This window comes from Scyliorhinus torazame, chromosome 30, assembly GCF_047496885.1.
Source record: "Scyliorhinus torazame isolate Kashiwa2021f chromosome 30, sScyTor2.1, whole genome shotgun sequence".
In the NCBI taxonomy this organism is placed as follows: domain Eukaryota; kingdom Metazoa; phylum Chordata; class Chondrichthyes; order Carcharhiniformes; family Scyliorhinidae; genus Scyliorhinus; species Scyliorhinus torazame.
In genome coordinates this window covers 28,337,793-28,365,230 of record NC_092736.1, presented here as the reverse complement: position 1 = coordinate 28,365,230, position 27,438 = coordinate 28,337,793, and the positions used below count along the sequence as shown (strand labels likewise).

Sequence of the window (27,438 nt, the reverse complement as noted above, 5' to 3'; positions counted from 1 at the left end):
GGAGAGTAGTTCATGGTGAGTCTGATGGTTGGATGGAACTTTTTCCTTTGGACCCACGGCGAAGAATCACTGAAACGACTACACAATGACGTTAATAAGTTCCATCCAACCATCTGTTTTGGGACCACTGCTGTTTGTCATTTTTGTAAATGACCTGGAGGAGGGCGTAGAAGGATGGGTGAGTAAATTTGCAGATGACACTAAAGTCAATAGAGTTGTGGACAGTGCGGAAGGATGTTGCAGAGGGACATAGATAAGCTGCAGAGCTGGGCTGAGAAGTGGCAAATGGCGTTTAATGCAGAAAAGTGTGAGGTGATTCATTTTTGAAGGAGTAACAGGAAGACAGAGTACTGGGCTAATGGTAAGATTCTTGGTAGTGTGCATGAGCAGAGAGATCTCGGTGTCCATGAACATAGATCCCTGAAAGTTGCCACCCAGGTTGAGAGGGTTGTTAAGAAGGTAGAGGGATTGAGTTTTGGAGCCATGAGTTCATGTTGCAGCTGTACAAAACTCTGGTGCGGCTGCAATTGGAGTATTGTGTGCAATTCTGGTCGCCGCATTATAGGAAGGATGTGGAAGCATTGGAAAGGGTGCAGAGGAGATTTGCCAGGATGTTGCCTGGTTTGGAGGGAAGATCTTATGAGGGAAGGCTGAGGGACTTGAGGCTGTTTGCGTTAGAGAGAAGAAGGTTAAGAGGTGACTTAATTGACGCATACAAGATGATCAGAGGATTAGATAGGGTGGACAGTGAGAGCCTTTTTCCTCGGTTGGTGATGTCTAGCACGAGGGGACATAGCTTTAAATTGAGGGGAGATAGATATATGACAGATGTCAGAGGTGGGTTCTTTACTCAGAGAGTAGTAAGGGTGTGGAATGCCCTGCCTGCAACAGTAGTAGACTCGCCAACATTAAGGGCATTTAAATGGTCATTGAATAGACATATGGACGATAAGGGAATAGTGTAGATGGGCTTTAGAGTGGTTTCACAGGTTGGCGCAACATCGAGGGCCGAATGGCTTGTACTGCGCTGTAATGTTCTATAAACTCTATAATGTTCTATAAACTCTATAACCGACCCTTCAACTAAGGGGAACAGCAGCTCCCTATCCACCCTGAGCAAGCACGATTACAACCTTGCGGCCCACTGAGATGAGGGTGGGTCACTCAGGCAGGCCCACCCACTCGCCTAGGTTGCTCCCACTGGATTACGCCATCACCTTCAGTGAGTCCAGCCCCTCAATGTCACCGATGCCGAAGAAAATGACCCTTAATTGATCGATCAAATTGTCCATTCAGAGGTAACCTCTGGGCCATGGGTGGAGTCAATGACTGGTGGGCTTGCCAACAATGCCAAGGTGCCAAGTCTTTCCTTAAGCCAGAGTCAGCGTCCCAATGGAGGGGGGGAAAAAAATCAGTTGTTAAAAATAAAGAACTTTATAGCTCAGATAAAACAATTGCAAATCTTCCCGATTACCTCAGAGGATGATGTTACACGACAGAGTTTGGAAAATTCTGTCCAGAGGATCGAGTCAAGCTCCCCAAACCCTATTGCTCCGGTGTACACAGCAAAAACCATGTTAGGGACGGAAATCAAAGCTTTGTGTTTTATTTTGCAATTTCTGCACAGAACTAGCTGGATGTCACAAAGATTTAAGATGTACCGTAGAAATGTTACGGTGCAGAATGAAGCCATTCGGCCCATCGGTTCTGCGTCGGCCAAAGAAGAGAAAGAAGAAATTAGCCGCTGATTTGAATCCCATTTTCCAGCACTAGGCCCATAGCCATGCAGATTACCGCACTTTTTTAAAGATTAATTTGTACGGGATGGGGGCATCGCTGGCAAGGCCAGCATTTATTGCCCATCCCTAATTGTCCTCAAGGTGGTGGTCAGCCACGTTCTTGAACCACTATAGTGCCTGAGGTGTGGGTACACCCACTGTGCTGTTAGGGAGGGAGCTCCAGGATTTTAGCCCAGCGACAGTGAAGGAACGGTCGATATATTTCCACGCCAGGACAGTGGGTGGCTTCGGACGCAGGTCCAGGCACGGTTTGATGGCATTCCAACCTCAACCACCACCTTCAGTCGCGAATGCCAGACGCTCAGCACCCTCTGGGTTAAAACATTTTAAAGGGACTTGGATGTGGGCTTGGAAGTGCCGTAACGCGTAAGGCTACAGACCCAGAGCGGGAAATTGGGATTCGGCTCCAAGGTAACTTGTAGGCTGACCGAGACACGAGGGGCCCTTTCCTGTGAGATGACTTCCTCTGTTTTCTGCGGGTGAGATGCGGAATTGGGATACTTGGATGGAGAAAGAGGTCCTTCTGTGGTCACCCTGTTTGTTGACCCCTCTGCTCACTGCTGCAATCTTCTCCCTTCTTGAGCTTGGTGTGAGGTTTCACCCCCGGCCTCTCTTCTGCAGACTTTCTCCTTACATTTCTGTGCAAAATAGCAGAGATTTAACCTTTATCATACAAATTCATCCCAAATCTATTTGCAAATATATTGGGTGGGATTCTCCGACCCCGGGCTGGGTCGGAGAATCGCCGGTTTCCCGCGGCGCCGCTCCGACGCCGGTCCGCCAATTCTCCGGTGACCGGCGTGGTCGGCGTGGCGAGCACCCCCCCCCCCCCACCCCCCGGCGATTCTCCGCCATTGGCGCCGGCATGGCCGGCACGGTGAGCGACCCCCCCCCCCCCCCCCCCCGGCGATTGTCCGGGCACGTTGGGCCGGGTCGCCGCCGAGATAGGCCGAGTCCAGTCGGCGCCATTCACATGTGGTCCTACCCGGCGGGACCTCGCCGTTCATCCTGCGGGGGGCGGCCTGTTGGGGGGGGGGAGGGGGGATCCGAACCTGGGTGGGGTGGGGGGTGCCTCCACCGTAGCCTGGCCCGCGGTCGGGGCCTACCGATCGGCGGGCTGGCTTCTCCTGGTGGGGGGGCATGTGTTCGTCCGCGCCGGGCCCGTGTTGCTCTCCGCCATGTTGCTGGCATTTACACAGGGACATTTTCTGAAGAGATGAGGTGATCTTGCAGGGGCCTCAATCTGTCTGGAATTTGGATGCAGTGAGGGTATCAAGGTCCTGGCACATCACCCCATTGACCTTGCCCCCCCCCTGCCTTGGGTGACCTTCGACCCAACCTTCTTCGCACTTGGCCAACTATCGTTCATTTCTAGACCTCTTACCCCAGCAGGTCAGACCTCCCACCCCCCCCCCCCCCCGCCACCCCCCGCACACTGGAACAGCTGCCCGTTACCTGCCACCCATCATCCTCCACACTCCGCCTATCATCCCTCACCTGTCCTCTGTTACCTTCAACCCTCAGCTCACCATTGACCTTCCCTGTATGACCCTTGATCTCCCCACAATCACGCTCGGCCTAACGTCTACAGAGGAAAGGAGATGGAAATACAGGATGCGTTGCTTGTCATCTCCCAAAATTCTGTACATTCTGGGACAGTACTGGCAGGTTGGAGGGCGGCAAATGTAACCCAGTTATTTAAAAGGGAGGGAGAAACTGGGAAGAGCAGACCAGTTAGCCAAACATCAGGAGTAGGGAAAATCCGAACAGGGCATTAGAAAATATCAATAGATTTAGTCAAAGTCAACATGAATTTCTGAAAGAGAAATCATACTTGACAAACCTACTGGAGTTTTGAGGACGTAACTAGTAAAATAGATAAGGGAGAACCAGTGGATGTGGTGTATTTGCAGTTTCAGAAAGCTTTTGATAAAGTCCCACATTAGTGGTTATGTGCAAAATTAAAGCACATGCGCTTGGGGGTAATATGCTGGCATGGACTGAGGCAGGCAACAGGGTAGGAATAATTGGGTCTTTTTCAAAGTGGCAGGCAGTGACTACAGGGGTGTCGCAGGGATCAGTACTTAATAATAATAATAATAATAATCTTTATTGTCACAAGTAGGCTTACATTGACACTGCAATGAAGTTACTGTGAAAAGCCCCTCGTCGCCACATTCCGGCGCCTGTTCGGGTACGCAGAGGGTTTTCTTCTTCGGCGATCACTCACGAGTAGGATTACCCACCGAAGAAACTCCGTGTTACTGGTCATGGGTTCTGTGGGTTCTCGCGTGGCTGAGGAGCATGACGTGGATAAGTGTGAAGTTGTCCAGTTCGGATAGAGAACGGGACGGCAGAGCATTATTTACACGGCGATAGATTGGGAAATGTTGACATCCCACCTGTACTCATCGAGCTTCCCCTTCATGACACCAACTGGCCTCAGCCATCCCACGTGGCAACTTCTTTCACCCTCTCACCCAGTGTGTTTCTTACCCGCTCGGTTTCCATGCCGCGGGGGTAACGTGCGATATCCTTTTGCACTCTCGCCGCTTTCTCCCACTCCTGTCTCAGTCTGCTGCGATTGTATTCCGATTCGCAGTTCACCATGCGGTGCAGGATGGCCCGGTTGGCCTGCGCTATCTCCACGTGTTCCCTGTGGCGTTTCTCTGCGTTCAGACTGTGTGATGGGACACCAGAGTATCTCAGTAACGGAAGGACATCAACATGGTAGAAGGAAGATAAAAACATAACAAGAAGGTAGCAAAGCACATCCCAAAATGTTGTCACCTCGCCCCCTCCAAAACCCCATAGAAAATAATAATAATCTTTATTATTGTCACACGTAGGCTCACATTAACACTGCGATGAAGGAGGCGGCATGTGGCACAGTGGTTAGCACTGGGACTGCGGCGCTGAGGACCCGGGTTCGATCCCGGCCCTGGGTCACTGTCCGTGTGGAGTTTGCACATTCTCCCCGTGTTTGCGTGGGTTTCGCCACCACAACCCAATGATGTGCAGGGTAGGTGGATTGGCCACGCTAAATTGCCCCTTAATTGGAAAAAATGAATTGGGTACTCTAAATTTATTTTTAAAAAGATGATTGGGCCTCGGACAATACCCTGAGGAATTCCTGAGGCCCGCGAGCTCCTGGGCTGCATGTGTTTTCTGCGGTCATGAGGAAACTGTGTTCCATGTGCATGTAGATTACCCCCGAGGTTGTGGCCCCTTTTTAATTATTTTAAGGGGCTATTCCCTAGGAAGACCACCTCATGGACCTGGTGCTGGGCAGGGTCAAGGTGGCCATTAACAGGCCCAAGCAGCAGGTGGTTAAATTTGACCTGACCTGTACCATCCCCGCCGACATCAATATTCTATCATTCTTTAATTAATAATAATCTTTATTGTCACAAGTCGGCTTACATTAACACTGCAATGAAGTTACTGTGAAAAGCCCCTAGTCGCCACATTCCGGAGCCTGTTCGGGTACACAGAGGGAGATTTCAGAATGTCCAAATTACCTAACAGCACGTCTTTCGGGACTTGTGGGAGGAAACCGGAGCACCCGGAGGAAACCCACGCAGACACGGGGAGAACGTGCTGACTCCGCACAGACAGTGACCCAGGCCGGGAATCGAACCTGGGACCCTGGCGCTGTGAAGCAACAGTGCTAACCACTGCTACCGTGCCGCCCCTAATCCCACCCCTGTGTCTAGTTTTTATGCTTCACCATCTGGCTGGGATCCATCGAACTGTCGCCCTTGAGAAAGTGGTGAGCCCTCTTCTTCAACCGTGGAGATTCATTTGGTGAAAATGTTGCCACTGTGCTGTTAGGGGGAGGAGTTCCAAGATTCAGATTATGATGAAGGAACTGTGAAATATGTCCCAAATCAGGATAGTGTATGAATTGACAGGGAACCTGGGCCTGGATGACGTTTCACGGCACTTTTTCCCCTGTTTTTCTGGGTGGTGGAGGTGGCAGGTTTGAGCTGATGCTGTAGCAACATTGGGGCCTTTGTGAAATGTGTCCTGGGGCCAGGTGGTGGCGCCACCCACTGTAGCCACCTGAGTTGGCCACTTCCCGACTTGAAATGGAGAACAGCAAAGGCTGAAGGGAAATTCAGCCAACACAGGCAAAAACTAGCAGGTGCAAGTTTACTGTGTATTAGACTCTGCAAAAGCCCAGACAGCATCAATACAAGCAGCCATCTGCATAGTAATGTAGCAGCCATCTACACAGTAATGAGCGATCCCCGGGAACAATCGAAACATTTTAAGGTAAACAAGGCCAAGCCAGACTCCTCGGCGCCAGCAGGAGCCAACACAAAAGAGGTTAACGGACACCTCAAGACCGCCCATCGATCAGGGAACCGCTCCAGTATTGGAGAAATCGAACCAAGCGTTTGGAACGAAGTCCAATCACCTGGAACCAGGTACGGGGTCCGCCCCAAAGGGCGGGAGGCCCCTGGGGACTATAAAGTTAAGCCCCCAAGTTCAAATCGTCCTTCTTGACAGGGTCACTCAGCAACGCGAAGCAACCCCTGAGAGTGAACTGTCCAGCGGCCTCCAAGCAAGTAAGTCTCAAGTCAACGCTCGCTACAAGATAGGCGCTCCTAGCTACTAGTCCATACCAGCTTTTGAATCCCGCAGACTCAGGACCTGAACGAAAGGCCATTTGTTCCCCTGACCTGGTGGGCCAGCCCAAAGCTAAGTATAGGCCTGTTAGTGATAGAAATAGCCTAGAAACTAGAGTTTATGTATGAGTAGTGACTTACTGTGTATAATAAATGTGCTTTGATTTGAATCTTACTAATTGGTGTGTTGAGTTATTGATCATTACTTGAACTTGAACCTCGTGGCGGTATCATAAAGATACCTGGCGACTCTAGAGCAAAGGTTATAAAACAGAGCCAATTAAACCAACCAAAAGTGAGCAACACCACCAGCTGGAAAGTTGGGGTCACCTTAACCCCTGGAAGTCCTGACTCTATTTTACGTTGCTCAGGCAATTAGTTGGCTGAAGTCGTGGCTCCTGCCCCCTTGAGGCAAGGTGGCTCGCCTCCAAGAGCAGCAGCCAATCAGAAGACCAACAGCTTTTCTGTCCCCATAGCGCCACTGGGACCAGTGGCCCCTGCTGCAACTGCAGCCAGTCCCCACAAGGAGCATTGATGGAGGCCAGGCTGGGAGGTAAGGGGGGCCACAGCCCCTCGGCGATCAAGAAGCTGTGGGATTGGTTTTCAAGCTACGGCAGCTCAAACTGGAGGGACCACCACCCCACTAGGCCCACAGCCAGGCTGCCAGGGAATGCTTGGGCAGTCTCGCCCCTTATCTTTGGTAAAATATCTCCCCGTGTCTGCGGGGGTTTCCTCCGGGTGCTCCGGTTTCCTCCCACAGTCCAAAGATGTGCAGGTGAGATGGATAGGCCATGATCAACTGGAAAACTCTGTACCCACACAGCTGCAAACTATCGCAGATAAATCTTTGGCAAAATACCAGCAGTGGCGGGAAGCGTTAGAAGCAGATGTAGGCCATTTGGCCCACCAAGCCTGCTCTGCCTTTCATTAAGACCATGGTTGATCTCCTTTCGGCCTTAGTCCCACTTTCCTGCCTGCCCTCCTATGCCTCATTGTCAATCACAAATCTGCCGAACTTATCCAACGGCCTAGCCTCTCTGTGGAAGACCATTCCAAGACTAATCACCCTCGGAGAGAAGAAATTCCTCCTTGTTTCCATCTTAAGCGGGAGACTCCTATTTCTAAATGCCATCCCCAAGTTCTATATTCCCCCATGTGGGGAAATCACCCTCTCCGTATCCACCCGGCCAAGCCCCCTCAGCATATTTTATGTTTCAATATGATCACCTCTTCTAAACTCCAACAAGTATAGGTTCAACCATTCCTCACAATCCCTTCATCCCAGGAATCAGTCTGTGGAACCTTCTCTTTAAAAAAGGAGACTTAAATAATGCACAGTACTCCAGGTGAGGTCTCACCAATATCCTCCACTGTAATAACACGCTTCCTTATTTATATTCCTAACCCCCTTGCAATAAAGGCCAACATTCCATTTAAGACCTTCTTAATGACTTTCTGTACCTGCTTGTTAACGTTTAGTGATCCGTGTACAAGGGCACTCCAATTCCTCTATACTGCAGTATTCTATGGTCTGTCCATTTAAATAATATTCTGCTTTAGGGGCGGCACGATAGCATTAGTGGTTAGCACTGTTGCTTCACAGTGCCAGGGCCCCGGGATTGATTCCGGGCTTGGGTCACTGTCTGTGCGGAGTCAGCACGTTCTCCCCGTGTCTGCGTGGGTTTCCTCCGGGTGCTCCGGTTTCCTCCCACAAGTCCCGAAAGACGTGCTGTTAGGCAATTTGGACATTCTGAATTCTCCCTCAGTGTATCCGAACAGGCTCCGGAATGTGGCGACTAGGGGCTTTTCACAGTAACTTCATTGCAGTGTTAATGTAAGCCGACTTGTGACAATAAAGATTATTATTAATTAAAGAATGATAGAATATTGATGTCGGCGGGGATGGTACAGGTCAGGTCAAATTTAACCACCTGCTGCTTGGGCCTGTTAATGGCCACCTTGACCCTGCCCAGCACCAGGTCCATGAGGTGGTCTTCCTACCTCCCCATTTCCCTCCACACCGGGCCATCAAAGATCAGGAGCATGGGGCTGAAGGCAACCAAACATTGAGGAATAGCCCCTGAAAATAATTAAAAAGGGGCCACAACCTCGGGGGTAATCTACATGCACATGGAAAACAGTTTCCTCATGACCGCAGAAAACACATGCAGCCCAGGAGCTCGCGGGCCTCAGGAATTCCTCAGGGTATTGTCCGGGGCCCAATCATCTTATTTTAAAATAAATTTAGAGTACCCAATTATTTTTTTCCAATTAAGGGGCAATTTAGCGTGGCCAGTCCACTTACCCTGCACATCTTTGGGTTGTGGGGGATGTTCGCTGATGACTGCACCATGTTCAGCACCATTCGCGACACCTCAGATACTGAAGCAGTCCCTGTCCAAATGCAGCAAGGCCTGGACACTATTCAGGCTCGGGCTGACAAGTGGTGAACAATATTTGCACCACACACGTGCCAGTCAATCTCCAACAAGAGAGAATCTAACCATCACCCCTTGACGTTCAATGGCATTACCATCGCTGAAAACCCACTATCAACATCCTGGGGGATACCATTAACCAGAAACTGAACTGGACTAGCCATATTAATACTGCGGCTATAAGAGCAGGTCAAAGACTAGGAATCATGTGGTGAGTAATTCACGTCCTGACTCCCCAAAGCCTGTCCACCATCTACAAGGCACAAGTTAGGGGCTGGTTTAGCACACTGGGCTAAATCGCTGGCTTTGAAAGCAGACCAAGGCAGGCCAGCAGCACGGTTCGATTCCCGTACCAGCCTCCCCGAACAGGTGCCGGAATGTGGCGACTAGGGGCTTTTCACAGTAACTTCATTGAAGCCTACTTGTGACAATAAGGGATTTTCATTCATTTTCAAGTCAGAAGTCAGAATGGAATACTCTCCATTTGCCTGGATGAGTGCAGCTCCAACAACACTCAAGAAGCTCAACACCATCAAGGACGAAGCAGTCCCGCTCAATTTGCAGCCTTTCCACCAACATTCAAACCCTCCACACTGACGCACAGCGGCAGCCGTGTGTACCATCTACAAGGTGCACTGCAGTAATTCACCAAAGGCTCCTTAGGCAGCACCTTCCAAACCCACGACCACTACCATCTAGAAGGACAAGAGCAGCAGATGCAAGGAATTGCCACCACCGGTAAGTTTTCCTCCAAGTCACTCACCACCGGACGTCCGGTTGCGGCTATGCGGAACTAAGCCGCACGAATCGGCAGCTCCCGCGAAGACGGACTTTCGGGCTCGACAGAAGAGCCCCAAAGGGATTTTTTTACACAGCCAACCCGTGGGGAAGCGAGGAGAGAGGTCCCCCACTAACCTGTATGGACCGGACCCGCAGCGAAACGGCCAAAAAAGCGGCACTGGAGCAGCGGGAGAAGAAGGGTAAAATAAACAAAATGGCGGCGGCCAGGGACAAAGAAGAGATGCAAGAATTCATCAAGCGCTGCTTCGAGGAGCTGCGTAAGGAGATGGTGGCGCCTATGTTGGCAATAATTGAAGGACTGGGGGCAACCCAGAAAGCCCACGAGGTGAAGATCCAGGAGATCCAGGACAAAGTGAGTGAGAATGAGGACGAGCTCTTGGGCCTGGCGGTGAGAGTGGAGCGGCACGAGGCGCTACACAAGACGTGGGCGGGAAGACTCGAAGACCTGGAGAACAGGTCGAGGAGAAACAATTTGAGGATCCTGGGTCTCCCAGAAGGAGTGGAGGGGGCCGGCGCCGTGACATATGCAGGCACAATGATCGGGGCGCTGATGGGCGCGGAGGCCCCCCCGGGGTTGCTGGAGCTGGATGGGGCGCACCGGGTGCTGGCGAGGAAGCCCAAGGCAAACGAGCCGCCAAGGGCGATGGTGGTGAGATTTCAACGGTTCACAGATCGAGAGAGGGTCCTGAAATGGGCCAAGAAGGAACGGAGCAGCAAGTGGGACAATGCTGAGATCAGAATATACCCGGACTGGAGCGCGGAGGTCGCTAAGCGGAGAGCGGGTTTCAACCGGGCCAAAGCGGTGCTGCATCGGAAAGGAGTGAAATTTGGAATGTTGCTGCCAGCGCGACTGTGGGTTACACATAATGGCCAACACCACTACTTCGAAACGCCCGAATAGGCGTGGACCTTTATATTAACTGAAAAGTTGGACTCTAATTGAGGGTTTGTGAGGGTGGGGGGTGTTTGAGGGTTGAAGTATGATGCCGGTTGTATAGAGGGGGCAAGCACGCGCAGGGAATGTTATATGGGTTGGGGACGAGAGACAAGGCCGCAACAGAAGCTGCGTCGGGGGGGCGGGGCAGGCTCTGGAAAGCGCGGGGGTTTTTTTCCCGCGCGTGGGAAGAAAGGTGGGAGGGGGAATGTAGGAACGTCTACTGATGGGGAGATTCCCACACGGGGGGGGTCAAAGGGATGGTGGGGGAAGCCGGGGTCAGCAGGCGTCAGCTGACTTACGGGAGTGATATGGGGGGAGCAAAAAATCTAGACAGGGATCTAGCGGGGGGGGGGGGGGAAGGGGGGAAGGGGGGGAGGGGGGGGTAAACAGGGTTGCTGCTGCACTGGCCGAAAGGGAATGGGACACAGAAGAGGTGGCCGGGCCGGAGGTGAGGGAGACGCGGACACGGGACTGGCCCAGAACAGGAGATGGCTAGTCGGCAGCGGGGGGTGGGGGGGGGGGGGGGGGGGTGGGGGGGGGGATTTATGAAGCGCATGTTGGGGTGCATCCCGGACCTGGAGGTAGGAGGACTGATAATGGGAGGGGACTTCAATACAGTGCTGGACCCAGCACTGGACCGCTCCAGATCAAGGACGGGAAAGAGGCCGGCGGCGGCCAGGGTGCTCAGGGGGTTTATGGACCAGATGGGGGGAGTGGACCCATGGAGGTTCGCAAGACCGCACCCAGGGAATTTTCTTTCTTCTCCCACGTGCACAAGGCATACTCCCGGATAGACTTCTTTGTGCTGGGCAGGGCGCTCATCCCGAGGGTGGAGGGGACGGAGTATTCGGCCATAGCCGTTTCGGACCATGCCCTGCACTGGGTGGAAGTGGGGCTGGGAGAGGAGAGGGACCTACGCCGCTGTGGCGGTTGGATGTGGGACTGCTGGCGGACGAGGTGGTGTGTGGGAAGGTGAGGGGGTGTATTGAAAGGTACTTGGAGGCCAACGACAACGGGAGGTGCGAGTGGGGGTGGTATGGGAGGCGTTGAAGGCGGTGATCGGGGAGAGCTAATCTCCATCAGGGCTCATAGGGAGAAGACAGAGGGCATGGAAAGGGAGAGGTTAGTGGGGGAGATTTTGCGAGTGGACAGGAGATACGCAGAGGCCCCGGAGGAAAGATTACTTGGGGAAAGACGACGGCTCCAGACGGAGTTTGACCTGTTGACCACGGGGAAGGCGGAGGCACAGTGGAGGAAAGCGCAGGGGGCAGCCTACGAGTATGGGGAAAAGGCCAGTCGGATGCTGGCACACCAGCTCCGTAAGAGGGCGGCAGAGAAGGAAATAGGGGGAGTCAAAGTTGGTGGGGGAGCCACGGTTCAGAGTGCAACGGAAATAAATCAGGTATTTAAGGCCTTCTACGAAGAGCTGTACAGATCCCAGCCCCCAGGGGGGGGGGGGGGGGGAAGAGGGGATGGGAAGATTCCTGGACCAATTGCAGTTCCCGAGGGTGGAGGAGCAAGCGGCGGCTGGTTTGGGGGCACCAATCGGGTTGGAGGAGCTGAGTAAGGGTTTGGGGAGCATGCAGGCGGGGAAGGCCCCGGGGCCGGACGGGTTCCCGGTGGAGTTCTATAGAAAGTATGCGGACCTGTTGGCCCCGTTACTAGTGAGGACCTTTAATGAGGCAAAAGAGGGGGGGTCCATGCCCCCGACAATGTCGGAGGCGACAATTTCCTTGATTCTGAAGCGAGACAAGGACCCAATGCAATGTGGATCGTACAGGCCGATTTCGCTCCTAAATGTGGACGCCAAGCTATTGGCAAAAGTGCTGGCCACGAGGATTGAGGACTGTGTCCCGGGGGTGATACATGAGGACCAGACGGGATTTGTAAAGGGCAGGCAATTAAATACGAATGTGCGGCAGCTCTTAAACGTGATAATGATGCCATCGGAGGAGGGAGAGGCGGAGATAGTGGCAGCCATGGACGCGGAAAAGGCCTTTGACCGAGTTGAGTGGGAGTACCTCTGGGAGGTGTTGAGTAGGTCTGGGTTGGGGAGGGTTTATTAGCTGGGTTAAGCTCCTTTACAGCGCCCCGGTGGCGGGTGTGGTGACGAACCGGCGGAGGTCGGAGTACTTTCGGCTGTACCGAGGAACGAGGCAGGGGTGCTCCCTGTCCCCCCTGTTGTTTGCATTGGCGATCGAACCCTTGGCCATATCACTGAGGGAGTCTAATAAATGGAGGGGAGTGGTCCGCGGGGGGGAAGAGCATCGGGTGTCGCTATACGCGGACAACCTGCTGCTGTACGTGGCGGACCCAATGGAGGGGATGGTGGAGGTCATGCAGACTTTGAGGGAGTTTGGGGAGTTCTCGGGCTATAAGCTCAATGTAGGGAAGAGCGAGCTTTTTGTACTACAGGCAGGGGACCAAGAAAGAGGGATAGGGGACCTACCGCTGAGGAGGGCGGAGGGGAGTTTTCGGTATCTGGGGATCCAGATAGCCAGGAGCTGGGGGGCCCTACACAAATTGAATCTGACGAGGTTGGTGGACCAAATGGAGGTGGACTTCAAAAGATGGGACATGTTGCTGCTCTCGTTGGCGGGTAGAGTGCAGGCGGTAAAAATGGTGGTCCTTCCGAGGTTTTTGTTTGTGTTCCAGTGCCTCCCCATCGTGATCACCAAAGGCTTTTTCAAGAGAGTACGTAGGAGTATTATGGGGTTTGTGTGGGCGGACAAAACCCCGAGGGTAAGGAGAGGGTTCCTGGAGCGCAGTAGGGACCGAGGAGGGCTGGCGCTGCCAAACCTAGGGAGCTACTGCTGGGGAGCAAACGTGGCGATGATCCGTAAGTGGGTTATGGAGGGGGAGGGCGCGGCATGGAAGAGAATGGAGATGGCGTCCTGCAAGGGAACGAGCTTGGGGGCGCTGGTGACGGCGCCGTTGCCGCTCTCGCCATCAAAGTACACCACGAGCCCGGTGGTGGCGGCAACGTTAAGGATCTGGGGCCAGTGGAGACGGCATAGGGGTGCAGTGGGAGTCTCGGTGTGGTCCCCGATCAGGGGTAACCACCGGTTTGTCCCGGGGAAGATGGACGGGCGGTTCCAGGGCTGGCACCGGGCGGGGATTAGAAGAATGGGGGAGCTGTTCATCGACGGGACATTTGCGAGCCTAGGGGCACTGGAGGAGAAGTTTGAGCTACCCCCGGGAAATGCATTCAGATATATGCAGGTGAGGGCTTTTGTGAGGCGACAGGTCAGGGAATTCCCGCTGCTCCCGACACAGGAAATTCAAGACAGGGTGATCTCGGGTGTATGGGTCGGGGAGGGCAAGGTGTCGGCAATATACCAGGAGATGAAAGAAGAGGGGGAGGCGCTGGTAGAGGAGTTGAAGGGTAAATGGGAGCAGGAGCTGGGGGAGGAGATCGAGGAAGGTTTATGGGCTGATGCCCTGGGTAGGGTTAATTCCTCCTCCTCATGTGCCAGGCTCAGCCTGATACAATTTAAGGTGGTTCACAGAGCGCACTTGACGGGGGCGAGGTTGAGTAGGTCCTTTGGGGTAGAGGACAGATGTGGAAGGTGTTCAGGGAGCCCGGCGAACCATGTCCATATGTTTTGGTCATACCCGGCACTGGAGGGGTTCTGGAGAGGAGTGGCGGGAGTAATATCTCAGGTGGTGAAAGTCTGGGTCAAGCCAAGCTGGGGGCTAGCAATATTCGGAGTAGTGGACGAGCCGGGAGTGCAGGAGGCGAAAGAGGCCGGCATTCTGGCCTTTGCGTCTCTGGTAGCCCGGCGAAGGATCTTGCTAATGTGGAAGGAAACTTTAATAAATATATATATATTTTTAAAAAATCACTCACCACACCGACTTGGAAATATATCGCCATTCCTTCATTGTCGCTGGGTCAACATCCTGGAACTCCCTCCCTAACAGCATTAATTAATTAATTATCTTTGTCACAAGTAGGCTTATATTAACACTGCCATGAAGTTACTGTGAAAATCCCCTCGTCGCCACATTCCGGCGCCTGTTCAGGTACACAGAGGGAGAATTCAGAAGAAGAGAAAATGCTGAAAAATCTCAGCAGGTCTGGCAGCATCTGTAGGGAGAGAAAAGAGCGAACGTTTCGAGTCCGGTGACTCTTTGTCAAAGCTAACAGACAGAGAAAGTGGGAAATATTTATACTGTGGAGTGAGAATGAAAGATGAGTCATAGCCACAGAAACCCAGGGAAACCGGGTGCTAATGGCCACAGAAACCCAGGGGAAAGAGTGCTAATGGCCACAGAAACCCAGGGGAAAGAGTGCTAATGGCCACAGAAACCCAGGGAAACCGGGTGCTAATGGCCACAGAAACCCAGGGGGAAGAGTGCTCATGGCAGTCCCCAGAGAGGACAAAAGATGTGAAAGGCCAAACAGCAGAGAAATTAACATCAGAGGATGAACTGTAGATGTGGGGGGAGGGGAAGGGGGAAGCAAAGAGGGAGAAAGGTTAAGGAAAGGTGGATAAGATTGGGGGGGAGAAATTAAATATATATTAAGAAAGAAAGAAATGGTAAAAGACAGTTAACATGAAATGAAAACAGTAAGAAGTCTTCCAACACCAGGTTAAAGTCCAACAGGTTTGTTTCGATGTCACTATGACCTGGTGTTGCAAGACTTCTTACTGTGCTCACTCCAGTCCAACGCCGGCATCTCCACATCATGAAATGAAAACAAATGGGTCGAGGTGGGGTCGAGCGGATCATCTGAAGTTGTTGAATTTGATGTTCAGGCCGGAAGGCTGTAGCGTGCCTAACCGGAAGATGAGATGTTGTTCCTCCAGTTTGCGTTGAGCTTCACTGGAACATTGCAGCAGGCCAAGAACAGATATGTGGGCATGGGCGCAGGGTCTTTGGTTAAAATGGCAAGCATCAGGAAGGTCAGGGTCCTGAATGCGCACAGACCGAAGATGCTCAGCAAAGCGATCACCCAGTCTGTGTTTGGCCTCTCCGTTTTAGAGGAGACCACATTGGGAGCAGCGAATGCAGTAGACCAAGTTGGAAGGGATGCAAGTGAAACACTGCTTAACCTGGAGAATTCTCCAGGAAGAATTCAGAATGTCCAATTCACCTAACAGCACGTCTTTCAGGACTTGTGTGAGGAAACCGGAGCACCCGGAGGAAAACAACGCAGACACGAGGAGAACGTGCAGCCTCCGCACAGACAGTGACCCAAGCAGGAAATCGAACCCGAGACCTGGCGCTGTGAAGCAACAGTGCTAACCACTGTGCTACCGTGCCGCCCACATTAAAATGATCTAGTCGGCACACTGTTGGGTATTCTTCGGGACTTGTGGGAGGAAACCGAAGCACCCGGAGGAAACCCACGCAGACACGGGGAGAACGTGCAGACTCCGCACAGACAGTGACCCAAGCCGGGAAATGAACCTGGGATCCTGATGCTGTGAAGCAACAGTGTCATAGAATCATAGAACGATACAGCGCAGTACAGGCCCTTCGGCCCACGATGTTGCACCAAAACAAAAGCCATCTAACCTACACTATGCCATTATCATCCATATGCTTATCCAATAAATTTAAATGCCCTCAATGTTGGCGAGTTCACTACTGTTGCAGGTAGGGCATTCCACGGCCTCACCACTCTTTGCGTAAAGAACCTACCTCTGACCTCTGTCCTATATCTATTACCCCTCAGTTTAAAGTTATGTCCCCTCGTGCTAGCCATTTCCATCCGCGGGAGAAGGCTCTCACTGTCCACCCTATCTAACCCCCTGATCATTTTGTATGCCTCTATTAAATCTCCTCTTAACCTTCTTCTCTCTAACGAAAACAACCTCAAGTCCATCAGCCTTTCCTCATAAGATTTTCCCTCCATACCAGGCAACATCCTGGTAAATCTCCTCTGCACCCGCTCCAAAGCTTCCACGTCCTTCCTATAATGCGGTGACAGAACTGTACGCAATACTCCAAATGCGGCCGTACCAGAGTTTTGTACAGCTGCAACATGACCTCATGACTCCGGAACTCAATCCCTCTACCAATAAAGGCCAACACTCCATAGGCCTTCTTCACAACCCTATCAACCTGGGTGGCAACTTTCAGGAATCTATGTACATGGACACCTAGATCCCTCTGCTCATCCACACTTCCAAGAACTTTACCATTAGCCAAATATTCCACATTCCTGTTATTCCTTCCAAAGTGAATCACCTCACACTTCTCTACATTAAACTCCATTTGCCACCTCTCAGCCCAGCTCTGCAGCTTATCTATGTCCCTCTGTGACCTGCTACATCCTTCCGCACTGTCGACAACACCACCGACTTTAGTGTCGTCTGCAAATTTACTCACCCACCCTTCTGCGCCCTTCTCTAGGTCGTTGATAAAAATGACAAGCAGCAACGGCCCCAGAACAGATCCTTGTGGTACGCCACTTGTAACTGAACTCCGTTCTGAACATTTCCCATCAACCACCACCCTCTGTCTTCTTTCAGCTAGCCAATTTCTGATCCACATCTCTAAATCACCCTCAATCCCCAGCCTCCGTATTTTCTGCAATAGCCTACCGTGGGGAACCTTATCAAACGCTTTACTGAAATCCATATACACCACATCAACTGCTCTACCCTCGTCTACCTGCTCAGTCACCTTCTCAAAGAACTCGATAAGGTTTGTGAGGCATGACCTACCCTTCACAAAGCCATGCTGACTATCCCTGATCATATTATTCCTATCTAGATAATTATAAATCTTGTCTCTTATAATCCCCTCCAAGACTTTACCCACAACAGATGTGAGGCTCACCGGTCTATAGTTGCCGGGGTTGTCTCTACTCCCCTTTTCAAACAAAGGGACCCCACATTTGCTATCCTCCAGTCCTCTGGCACTATTTCTGTAGCCAATGATGACATAAAAATCAAAGCCAAAGGCCCAGCAATCTCTTCCCTGGCTTCCCAGAGAATCCTAGGATAAATCCCATCAGGCCCCGGGGACTTATCTACCTTCAGCCTGTCCAGAATTGCCAACACCTCTTCCCTACGTACCTCAATGCCATCTATTCTAATAGCCTGGGTCTCAGCATTCTCCTCCACAACATTATCTTTTTCCTGAGTGAATACTGACGAAAAATATTCATTTAGTATCTCGCCTATCTCTTCAGACTCCACACACAACTTCCCATCCCTGTCCTTGACTGGCCCTACTCTTACCCTAGTCATTCTTTTATTCCTGACATACCTATAGAAAGCTTTTGGGTTTTCCTTGATCCTACCTGCCAAATACTTCTCATGTCCCCTCCTTGCTTGTCTTAGCTCTCTCTTTAGATCCTTCCTCGCTACCTTGTAACTATCAATCGCCCCAACTGAAACTTCACACCTCATCTTCACATAGGCCTCCTTCTTCCTCTTAACAAGAGATTCCACTTCTTTGGTAAACCACGTTCCCTCGCTCGACGCCTTCCTCCCAGTGCTAACCACTGTGCTACCGTGCCGCACTGTGGGGGTACTTACACCATACAAACTGCAGCGGTACATGAAGGCAGCTCACCACCACCTTCTCAAGGGCAATTAGGATGGGTAACAAATGCTGGCCTGGCCAGGGACGCCCACATCTCTTGAATGAATACAAGAACCCTACGATTGCTTGGCACTGCTGCCTGCAACACCCTCCTTGACAGGTCCCCGATGGAAAAGGGAGGACTCCGATGTTGAGAGCCCACCACTGGAGGCCCTTTTTATATGTATTCAAGATACTTAATCAATCAATGCTCTTCATCTGTTTATCTTTAACCGTAACAATTCAATTAACATAAACATTAACATCCACTAGGGATGGGCAATAAATACAGCCAATCCAGGGAATTCATGGAGAGAAATAAGTTTACTTCACGTGGGCCGTCTTGGCCTTCTGACCCTATTTTCAACTTTCTCACAGACCTTTGTCATTCCTCTGTTAACATTATGCCACCTGGAGTTTGTTCAGTGCTGTATTGATGCAAACTATAACTAGCGTATGAGCTATATTGACTGGTAAAAGGCAACAGGAACTTGCGACAGAATGATAGGGTGACACAGCACAGAAAGAGACCATTCAGGCCATCGCTGCCTGTGCTAGCTCCCTGACAGAACCCCCAATTAGTCACACATCCACTGGCCTTTCCCAATGGCAAATAAGTCGAGGTCCAGTCTTTTAGCCCGTGTTCATTCATTGCCGTGTCCCCGACGAGCATCACGAAAACAGATGAATCTGATGAACACATTGAGGGAGGTTGTTGTGTGCAGACTGGCTGTTGCATCTCTGAAGTCACAACAAACACTTCAAATGTTTTTATTTGACTGTAAAGCCCCGAGCTTGTGAAAAGTGCCAAATAAATGCGATTTTTCAAAAAAGAACGAATAAAGGCTGTTAATGAAAAGCGCTCAAAGCAAACATGGAATCAGACATACTCTATCTGCCGTAATGAGAACAATTTGTATATTGCATTTATATAGCATCATTAATGCAATAAACTGTCCCAAAGTGCTTCACAACCGTTGTCAAACAGAATCTGCCACTGAGTAGCATCAGGAAATTTTCGGACAAGCTTGGTCACAGGGTTAGGCTTTGAGCAGTATCTTACAGGAGGAGAGATAGGTTGAGGGGTGGAGTTTAGGGTGGGTACGGTACAGCGGAGGTGCACAGAGAGCTGAAGGCATGACCTGCAGTGATGGAGCAATTAAATTAAGGATGCGGAAGAGACCGGAATTGGCAGGCCACAGTTGGGTACCGAGGCTGGAGGAGGTTACGGAGATAGGGAGGGAGTGAAGCCACGGAGGGATTTGAATACAAGGGTGAGAATTTTTAAATGAAGGCGTTGCTTAACAGGGCATCGTCAGTGAGGGAGGATGGGTTAAGACATGGCAACATGGGGTGGCAGAGTTCGCAGAGGGTATATTGTGGGAAAGAAGAGGTCTTGTGGCACTGTGGGTTATGCCCCAACCTCCGAGCCAGTGGTTTAGCACCGTGGGCTAAACAGCTGGTTTGTAATGCAGAACAAGGCCAGCAGCACGGTTCAATTCCCGTACCGGCCTCCCCGAACAGGCGCTGGAATGTGGCGACTAGGGGCTTTTCACAGTAACTTCATTGAAGCCTATTTGTGACAACAAGCGATTATTATTATTATTATCTGCGGCCTCCAGAATTTCGATACCTTTTGGGTGTGTAGTTATTCCAATTCTCCACTCTCCCATTGGATCTCGTGATGTCAGCTAATTTGGAGGAAAGAATCTGATTGTCCCTCGTGATGACAGCCAAGCGTTCGTCCTGCAGCTGAGGAAAGAATAGTCAGTCATCAGCGATCAGCGCATGAAGCATTCTCCGCAGACTTTGCGGCTAATTATTGTGGAGCTCACCAACAGCATAGCGTAGTCATTCGGCAGTGTTAACTCGACAAGACTTTGTTTCTGTGTTTGGATCTTGTCCCCCGTCGTCCCCCCCCCCCCCCCCGCCCCCCCCCCGCCCCCCCCCGTCCCCGCTTCTCTTTACTGGGCACCACAGCTCAATGTGTCGGGCACTGTGGATGTGCTCCAAGGGGCGCTGGTGAGATAACTCACTGTCCTGTAGGTAATGAACACGCCAAGGAGGCAGCACGGTGGCGCAGTATTTGGCACTGCTGCCTCACGGCGCCGAGTTGCCGGGTTTGATCCCGGTCCTGGGTCACTGTTGTTATGGGCCAGGGTTTAGAGAACCCCAAAGTGTATCATGGGATTCACCTGACCCACAACTTTTACTAGATTGTGGTATGGGGAGCACACGGCCCACTCTACAGGTGTGGTACAGCAGAAATGGGAAAGTATTTTTTAAAGCAAAACAATGTTTATTCCATGAACTCAAGTTAACCTTTTTAAAACATACAGTGAACATCTTAACAACCGTCAATTCAAATACAACCCCCAAAGGGGCTGTTTAGCACAGGGCTAAATCTCTGGCTTTGAAAGCAGACCAAGGCAGGCCAGCAGCACGGTTCAATTCCCGTAACAGCCTCCCCGAACAGGCGCCGGAACGTGGCGACTAGGGGCTTTTCACAGTAACTTCATTGAAGCCTACTTGTGACAATAAGCGATTTCACCAGCTCTTGGAAAGAGCACTCTACCCACAGTCAATACCTACACCCTATCCCCATAACCCAGTAGCCCCACCCAACACTAAGGGCAATTTTGGACACTAAGGGCAATTTATCATGGCCAATCCACCTAACCTGCACATCTTTGGACTGTGGGAGGAAACCGGAGCATTCGGACGAAACCCACGCAGACACGGGGAGGATGTGCAGACTCCGCACAGACAGTGACCCAAGCCGGAATCGAACCTGGGACCCTGGAGCTGTGAAGCAATTGTGCTAACCACCATGCTACCGTGCTGCCCTGTACTAATGCTTGATAACTCCCCAAACAACATCCAGAAGACAGAAGAAACACCTTTCAACAGAAACACAGAAGGTTTACATTCACTACTGAGAACATTTATAATTCTGAATTCACCAACTGATCAAGAGATAGTCTTTTGATGGCAGAGAGAACAGCAGTACACCCGCTCTGTCTGGCTTCAGCTCCGACACTGAAAACGAAACTAAAACACACCCTGCAGCAAACAGCCTAAAACGAAAGTAAAAAGCTGACAGATAGTCCAGCTCCACCTACTCTCTGACATCACTGCAGTAGTAAATACCCATTTCTTAAAGCTACTCTTACTACAGATATTTATATACACACCCATTTATCAACACCCATTTCTTAAGGTACTCTCACATGACACTGTCCGTGTGGAGTCTACACATACGCCCCATCTCTGCGTGGATTTCACTCTCACAACCCAAAGATGTGCAGGGCAGGTGGATTGGCCACGCTAAATTGCTCCTTAATTGAAACGTAATTGGGGACTCTAAATTTTATAACGAAAACCACCTAGACCTTGCTTGTGTCAACCACACTATTCGCAACCACAACCTCAGGAAAAAAGTGCCTGAGTTTCCAACTAGTCCACTCTGCGCGGCAACGCGAATACCTAACAGATCACCTGATCGCTCAGCTGGCCAACGCAGCGAGTGCTTGTGCCACCCAACAACAACAACTCGCCTTTATCTAACACCTTTAAGGTAGTACAAATGCGCTGAGAGCAGGAAAAATCAAACAACGCAAGACTCTGGGCCACATTAGGAGCTAGTTGGGCCCGGGGGGGGGGGGGGGGGGGGGGGAACCAAAATTTGAGGAGTGCAGAGATTCTAGAGGGTTGCAGGGCCAGAGGGGATCACAGCAATTGGGAGGGCTGAGGTCCGGGGAGGGGACTGCAAGCAAGGATGGAGAATTTAGCATCGAGGGGTCAGGGCTGTTCAGGAACAATGTTCTCTGCTGACAATATTCATCTCAGACAGGATAATATCTGAAATAGACTGCGGTAGATTAGGGAAGGCAAATCTGCCGTCAGTCTGGAACTCCACTTGATGGCAGCACAGGTTGTGAACTGAAGACTGTGAGGTTACAGCAGCAGACCCAGACTGGGAGTGTTCCTCGATCTGCTTCACACAGGGAGAGAAAAGCCTTTCGAAATAACTTCAGGAGCTTCGGTGACATTTGGAAATTGTACGGGAGCTGGGGTGTGGTAATGTCGTGGCTGTTGTACTGGGCTGGTGATGCAGAGAATATGGGCGGATCTTTACAGTCCCCACAAGCTGATTTGATGGCGGGAGGTGGGGGGTTGGCGAAGGGGTTGGCATGGGGGGAGGGGTGTCAGGCTTGTACAATGCAATGCATGGCCAGAGAGCCTCCTACCTGCCCCCGCCCCATTTTACAGGGGCACCCCTCACCGCGAGGAAACCCACGATGGAAATGTACCAATGGCAGATGCAGTATAATTTGGATAAGTGTGAGGTTATTCATTTTGGAAGCAAAAACAGGAAGGCAGATTACTACCTGAATGGTTGTAAATTGGGAGAGGGGAGTGTGCAGCGGGACCTGGGTGTCCTTGTGCACCATTCGCTGAAGGTAAGCATGCAGGTGTAGCAGGCGGTAAAGAAGGCTAATGGTATGTTGGCCGTCATTGCGAGAGGTTTCGAGTATAGAAGCAGGGATGTGTTGCTGCAATTGTACAGGGCCTTGGTGAGGCCACACCTGGAGTATTGTGTGCAGTTTTGGTCTCCTTCTCTGAGGAAGGATGGTCTTGCTCTCGAGGGAGTGCAGCGAAGGTTTACCAGACTGATTCCAGGGATGGCAAGAGTGTCATACGAGGAGAGATTGGCTAGGTCGGGATTGTTCTCGCTGGAGTTCAGAAGGATGAGGGGGGATCTCATAGAGACTTTTTAAATTCTAACAGGACTAGACAGGGTAGATGCAGGGAAGACGTTACCAATGATAAGTGTGTCCAGAACCAGGGGTCACAGCCTGAGGATTCAGGGTGAACCATTTCAGACAGAGATAAGGAGACACTTCTCCACACAAAGAGTGGTGGGCCTGTGGAATTCATTACCACAGGAAGTAGTTGATGCTAAAACATTGAATATATTCAAGAGGCGGCTGGATATAGCACTTGGGGAGAATGGGATCCAAGGCTATGGGGAGAAAGCAGGATTAGGCTATTGAGTTGGATGATCAGCCATGATGGTGATGAATGGCGGAGCAGGCTCGAAGGGCCAAAAGGCTTCCTCCTGCTCCTATCTTCTATGTATCGATGTATGTATGTATCAGTAGAACCGGCCATGATTCCCTTCAGTGGGGCCTCATTGATCCCCACCACTATTTTACCCACAGCGAGAAGGCTCATGCCAGATGGGTAGCCTGGCAGCCTTTACTGGGCAAGCTGGTGTCTGCCAGAGGCACACCCGCCCCCAGAAGGGGGGGGGGGGGGGGGGGGGGGGAAATAGTCAAACTTGGGAAACATCTGCTGTTGGTCTGAACTGAGTTCCAGTTCACACCAGTCGCAGTTTCCCAAGTTTCACTGCTTTTCTTCTGGGAAGGTCGCAGCAGCACCCTTCAACCCACCACCCCGGCCCGTCAAACCCAGCAGCATCGCCCCCCCCCCCCTCCCCCCACCCCCCCCGCCCCCTCCTCCCTCACTGCTACTGCCAGAACCCTCTAACACCCCAGAGTTTAGCTCCTCTTCAGGGACTGGTCGTAGCATCAGCAATGGTCCCTAGCTTGAACCATAGAATTCCTTCAGTGCAGCAGGAAGCCGTTTGGCCCCTCGAGTCTGCGCTGACCCTCTGAAAGAGCACCCTACCTAGACCCACTCCCCCGCCTTATCCCCGTCTTATAACCTGCCCAGATCCTATTGGCCGGGGACAATTGGTTACCCCATGTTCCTTGGGGAATACGAGCTCCCAATGAGGGGGGGGGATGGCAATCATTGTTGGTGCAGCTGTATAAATAGAGCTGGCCAGTGTAGGACCAGCTAGAGGTAACCAGTCATGAACTGCTGGCATTTTGTACATATTGTTGTCGATAAAGTTACTTTCTGTTTGACTCTTCACACTGCATTCTTCATGGCCCCCACAAAACCCCGTAACCTCATAACCCCCACCTAACCTGCACATCTTTGGACGTGTGGGAGGAAACCGGAGCACCCGGAGGAAACCCACGCACACACGGGGAGAACGTGCAGACTCCGCACAGACAGTGACCCAAGGCCGGAATTGGAGGAAATCTGTTAAAGCTGGTTTCAGTACTAGTGACCATGCTGTTTCATGGTCTGTCCTGAACCATTCTGGAACTGTGCCTCACTTCAAGGCCAACGTGACTAATATCTGCCCTCAGAAAGTAGCCTGAGTTTTGTCAAAACTCAGATCGACTGGAGATGGGACAATGAAACGTCACTTAATAGTGACCCTCCCAACCTCAAACAGAATTTTCAAAAAGCTGGTGCATACTTATACCTGTAGTTTCTTTAGCTTGACCTGAAGATGTGCGGGAGTCGGAAGTCCCCTCGTATCTACAACCGCAGTGGCCTTTTGCACCTAAGGATGGATAATTAAGCTTTGAAACATCTTGGAAAGAAGGAGGCTTCACATACAGCTTTGGTACAAATACCGACACCGAATCTGTATGAATGGATGGTTACACCTGAACTCTTCCAACACCAGAGGCATTAACCCGTTACCATTCTCCCCAATTGAGATCCGTAGCCACTTCCAACCATTTTTAACTTGTAATTTAAAAAAAAAAAAATTTAGAGTACCCAATTTATTTTTTCCAATTAAGGGGCAATTTAGCGTGGCCAATCCACCTACCCTGCGCATCTTTGGGTTGTGGGGTAAAACCCACGCAGACACGGGGAGAATGTGCAAACTCCACACGGACAGCGACCCAGGGCCGGGATCGAACCTGGGACCTCGGCGCCGTGAGGCTACAGCTCTGTGCTGCCCTTTTAACATGTAATTTAAAGGACAGGCACTGTTATGGCTCAGTGGAGCAGCGAGAGACTCCGTAACGACTAGCGCTAGCAACAGTGGAAAATAATTTTCCTCTTAACCTTCCGGCCAGCAAATGTTTGAGCTGGTGCAGCCCGAGATCACCGCCTGTTGATGCCAGCATCCATGGGTATTTGTTTAAATAGTCATTTGGTAGCACAGAACTTGAGTATTGCTGAAAAAAGACACGTTGTCAAAGTTTTTCATTTTGCACTCATCAGACCAATTTGTAAGAATACCAACAGTAAAGAGAACAACAATTTATACTGCTTGAGAACAGAGTGCTGATTGGTTGGCAAGTGGACTTTGATTGGTAGAAACATTGTCATGAAGAATGCAGCGGGAAACAGTTAATTGCCAAGCTATTGTTCAAATTTGAACCAAGCAGTCAACTCCGATTGGTCATGGCATTGCGATGTGGAATGAACCAGGGACTCTCAGGGCTGGTGTGATGCCAGGAACCTAAGCTGTAATTCCCAATAACTGGCGATGGATTGTATCAAACAGCACTGCTTGTAATGGGCAAAGTACTCACCGTTCCCAACCAGACCCCGCTTACGGAACAATCCTGATTGTGCTAGGAACAACACTGAAAACCAATTGGAGATTATCGGTTGGGGTCGCGCTCTGTCTCACATGCTGGACGCCACATACATTCAAACACATACCTGAAGGTGCTGGTGGAACCGGAGCTGGGCTTAAAAGGACGATGGAAATAGCCTTAATCCACGGAGGGGGCTGAGGAAGGCGCCCAGGAATAGAAGGAACTGCCCAAAGTTGCCATTTGTTCAGATGATGTCCTGATTACCGGTTCCACGGAAGAGGAACATTCAGCCACCCTGGAAGAAGGGCTAAAAAGATTCTCGAATGGTGGCGCGCACTTGAAAGGGGAAAAGTGTGCATTCCAAGCCAACGAGGCGACCTATTTAGGCTGCAGGTTTGACGCAAAAGGGTTGCACCCGGTGGAGGAGAAGAGAAGCGCCCGCCACAAAAAACATTACGGAGTTGAAGTCCTTCGTCGGGATGATTAACTATCGCGGTAGATTCCTGCCGAATCTGGCCATCCTGTTTGCCCCATTGCATGCTTTGTTGAAGAAACACCAAGAATGGTTTTGGAAAGCATCCCAGGAGTAGGCCTTCAATCAAGTGAGGCAGCATCTTCAGTCCACTTGTTTACTGATCCATTTTGACCCTCGGAGAGAACTTGTCCTCGCCTGTGACTCGTCTCCACATGGTCCAGCGCAGAAACAGAAAATGCTGGGCAATCTCAGCAGGCCTGGCAGCGTCTGTGGAAAGAGAGAGAGAGACTGGAGCTAACACAAAGTCACCCAGACTCGAAAAGCTAGCTCCCTTCTCCCTCCAGAGATGCTGCCAGGTCTGCTGCGATCGTCCAGCATTTCCTGGTTTTGTTTCAGATTCCAGCGTCCACAGTCATTTGCTTTTATCTCAGTGATAATCTTTGGCATTTGTTAATGTCTTTTTCTATATCTATACATCAGTATGAGTCTACTTTCTAACTCATGTGTCCATCTCTGTGTGTGACAGTTCTGTCTGTCTCACATTAAGGGTGTATTGTTCCTTTGATGTATGAGTGCAGTATCTTTTCTGTTAATGGTGATATGTTACAGCTTACTCAGGGAGTCCAAGTTGCTGCGGCAACATACATTTTGACAGGGCTCTCAACCGTATATGACACATATCCCACACATCTGCCCTCATCCATTTCCCTCCCTCCCAGATCCACAATCCGCTTTTCCTATTTTTACAATCCTCTTTTCTTATTTTGCATCAGAGGTGCAACACCTGTCCCTTTACCCCCTCCCTCCTCACTGTCCTCACTCTCCAAAGACCCAAATATCCCTTTCAGATGAAGCAGCGTTTCACCAGCACCTCCCTCAATTTGGTCTACTCTATCCGCAGCCCCCAATGGGGGTCTCCTCGACATGGAGGAGGCTAAAGGCAGACTGGCGACTGCTTTGCAGAACACCTTCACTCTGTCCACAAGCACGAGTCTCATCTTCCAGTCGCTTGTCATCTTAACTCAGCACCTTCTTCCCATGCCCACATGACCATCCTCGACCTGCTGCAGGGCCCCAGTGAAACAACCTGGAGGAACAACATTTCATCTTCTGATTAGACGTGTCACAGACATCTAGACACAGCATTGAGTTTAACAACTTTAGACTGGAAATTTTCCCCTCCATCTTAACCCCGCACTACCTTTTGTGGTTTGTTGTCAGTTGTTTCTCAGCTCCCTGACCATGCCACAATACAACCTCAATCCTCCAGCACTAGGCCACCTCTCCCTGACTGCTTAGTTGCTCCCATTAACAACATTCTGCTCAATCATCATTTGCACTCTTCATCCCTTAAATGGCAAGTACACCATGGGCGGGATTCTCTA

The 27,438-nt window shown here is 51.0% G+C and overlaps 1 protein-coding gene across 2 annotated transcripts in view; it reads right to left on the bottom strand.

Moving 5' to 3' along the window:
• Positions 1-1,590: 1,590 nt before the first annotated feature.
• LOC140404472 (uncharacterized protein CFAP97D2-like) overlaps positions 1,591-27,438 on the bottom strand; it is a 40,867-nt gene continuing 15,019 nt past the window's right edge. The window contains exons 2-5 of one of the 2 annotated variants that reach the window (XM_072493062.1): positions 24,501-24,581; positions 19,788-19,906; positions 4,296-4,479; positions 1,591-2,437 (exon numbers count right to left, since the gene is read on the bottom strand). In XM_072493062.1, coding sequence (XP_072349163.1) covers positions 2,354-2,437; positions 4,296-4,479; positions 19,788-19,906; positions 24,501-24,581 — 468 coding nt within the window. In that variant the 3' untranslated portion in view covers positions 1,591-2,353. The remainder of the gene's footprint in view (positions 2,438-4,295; positions 4,480-19,787; positions 19,907-24,500; positions 24,582-27,438) is intronic. The other variant, XM_072493063.1, reaches the window with a different exon arrangement.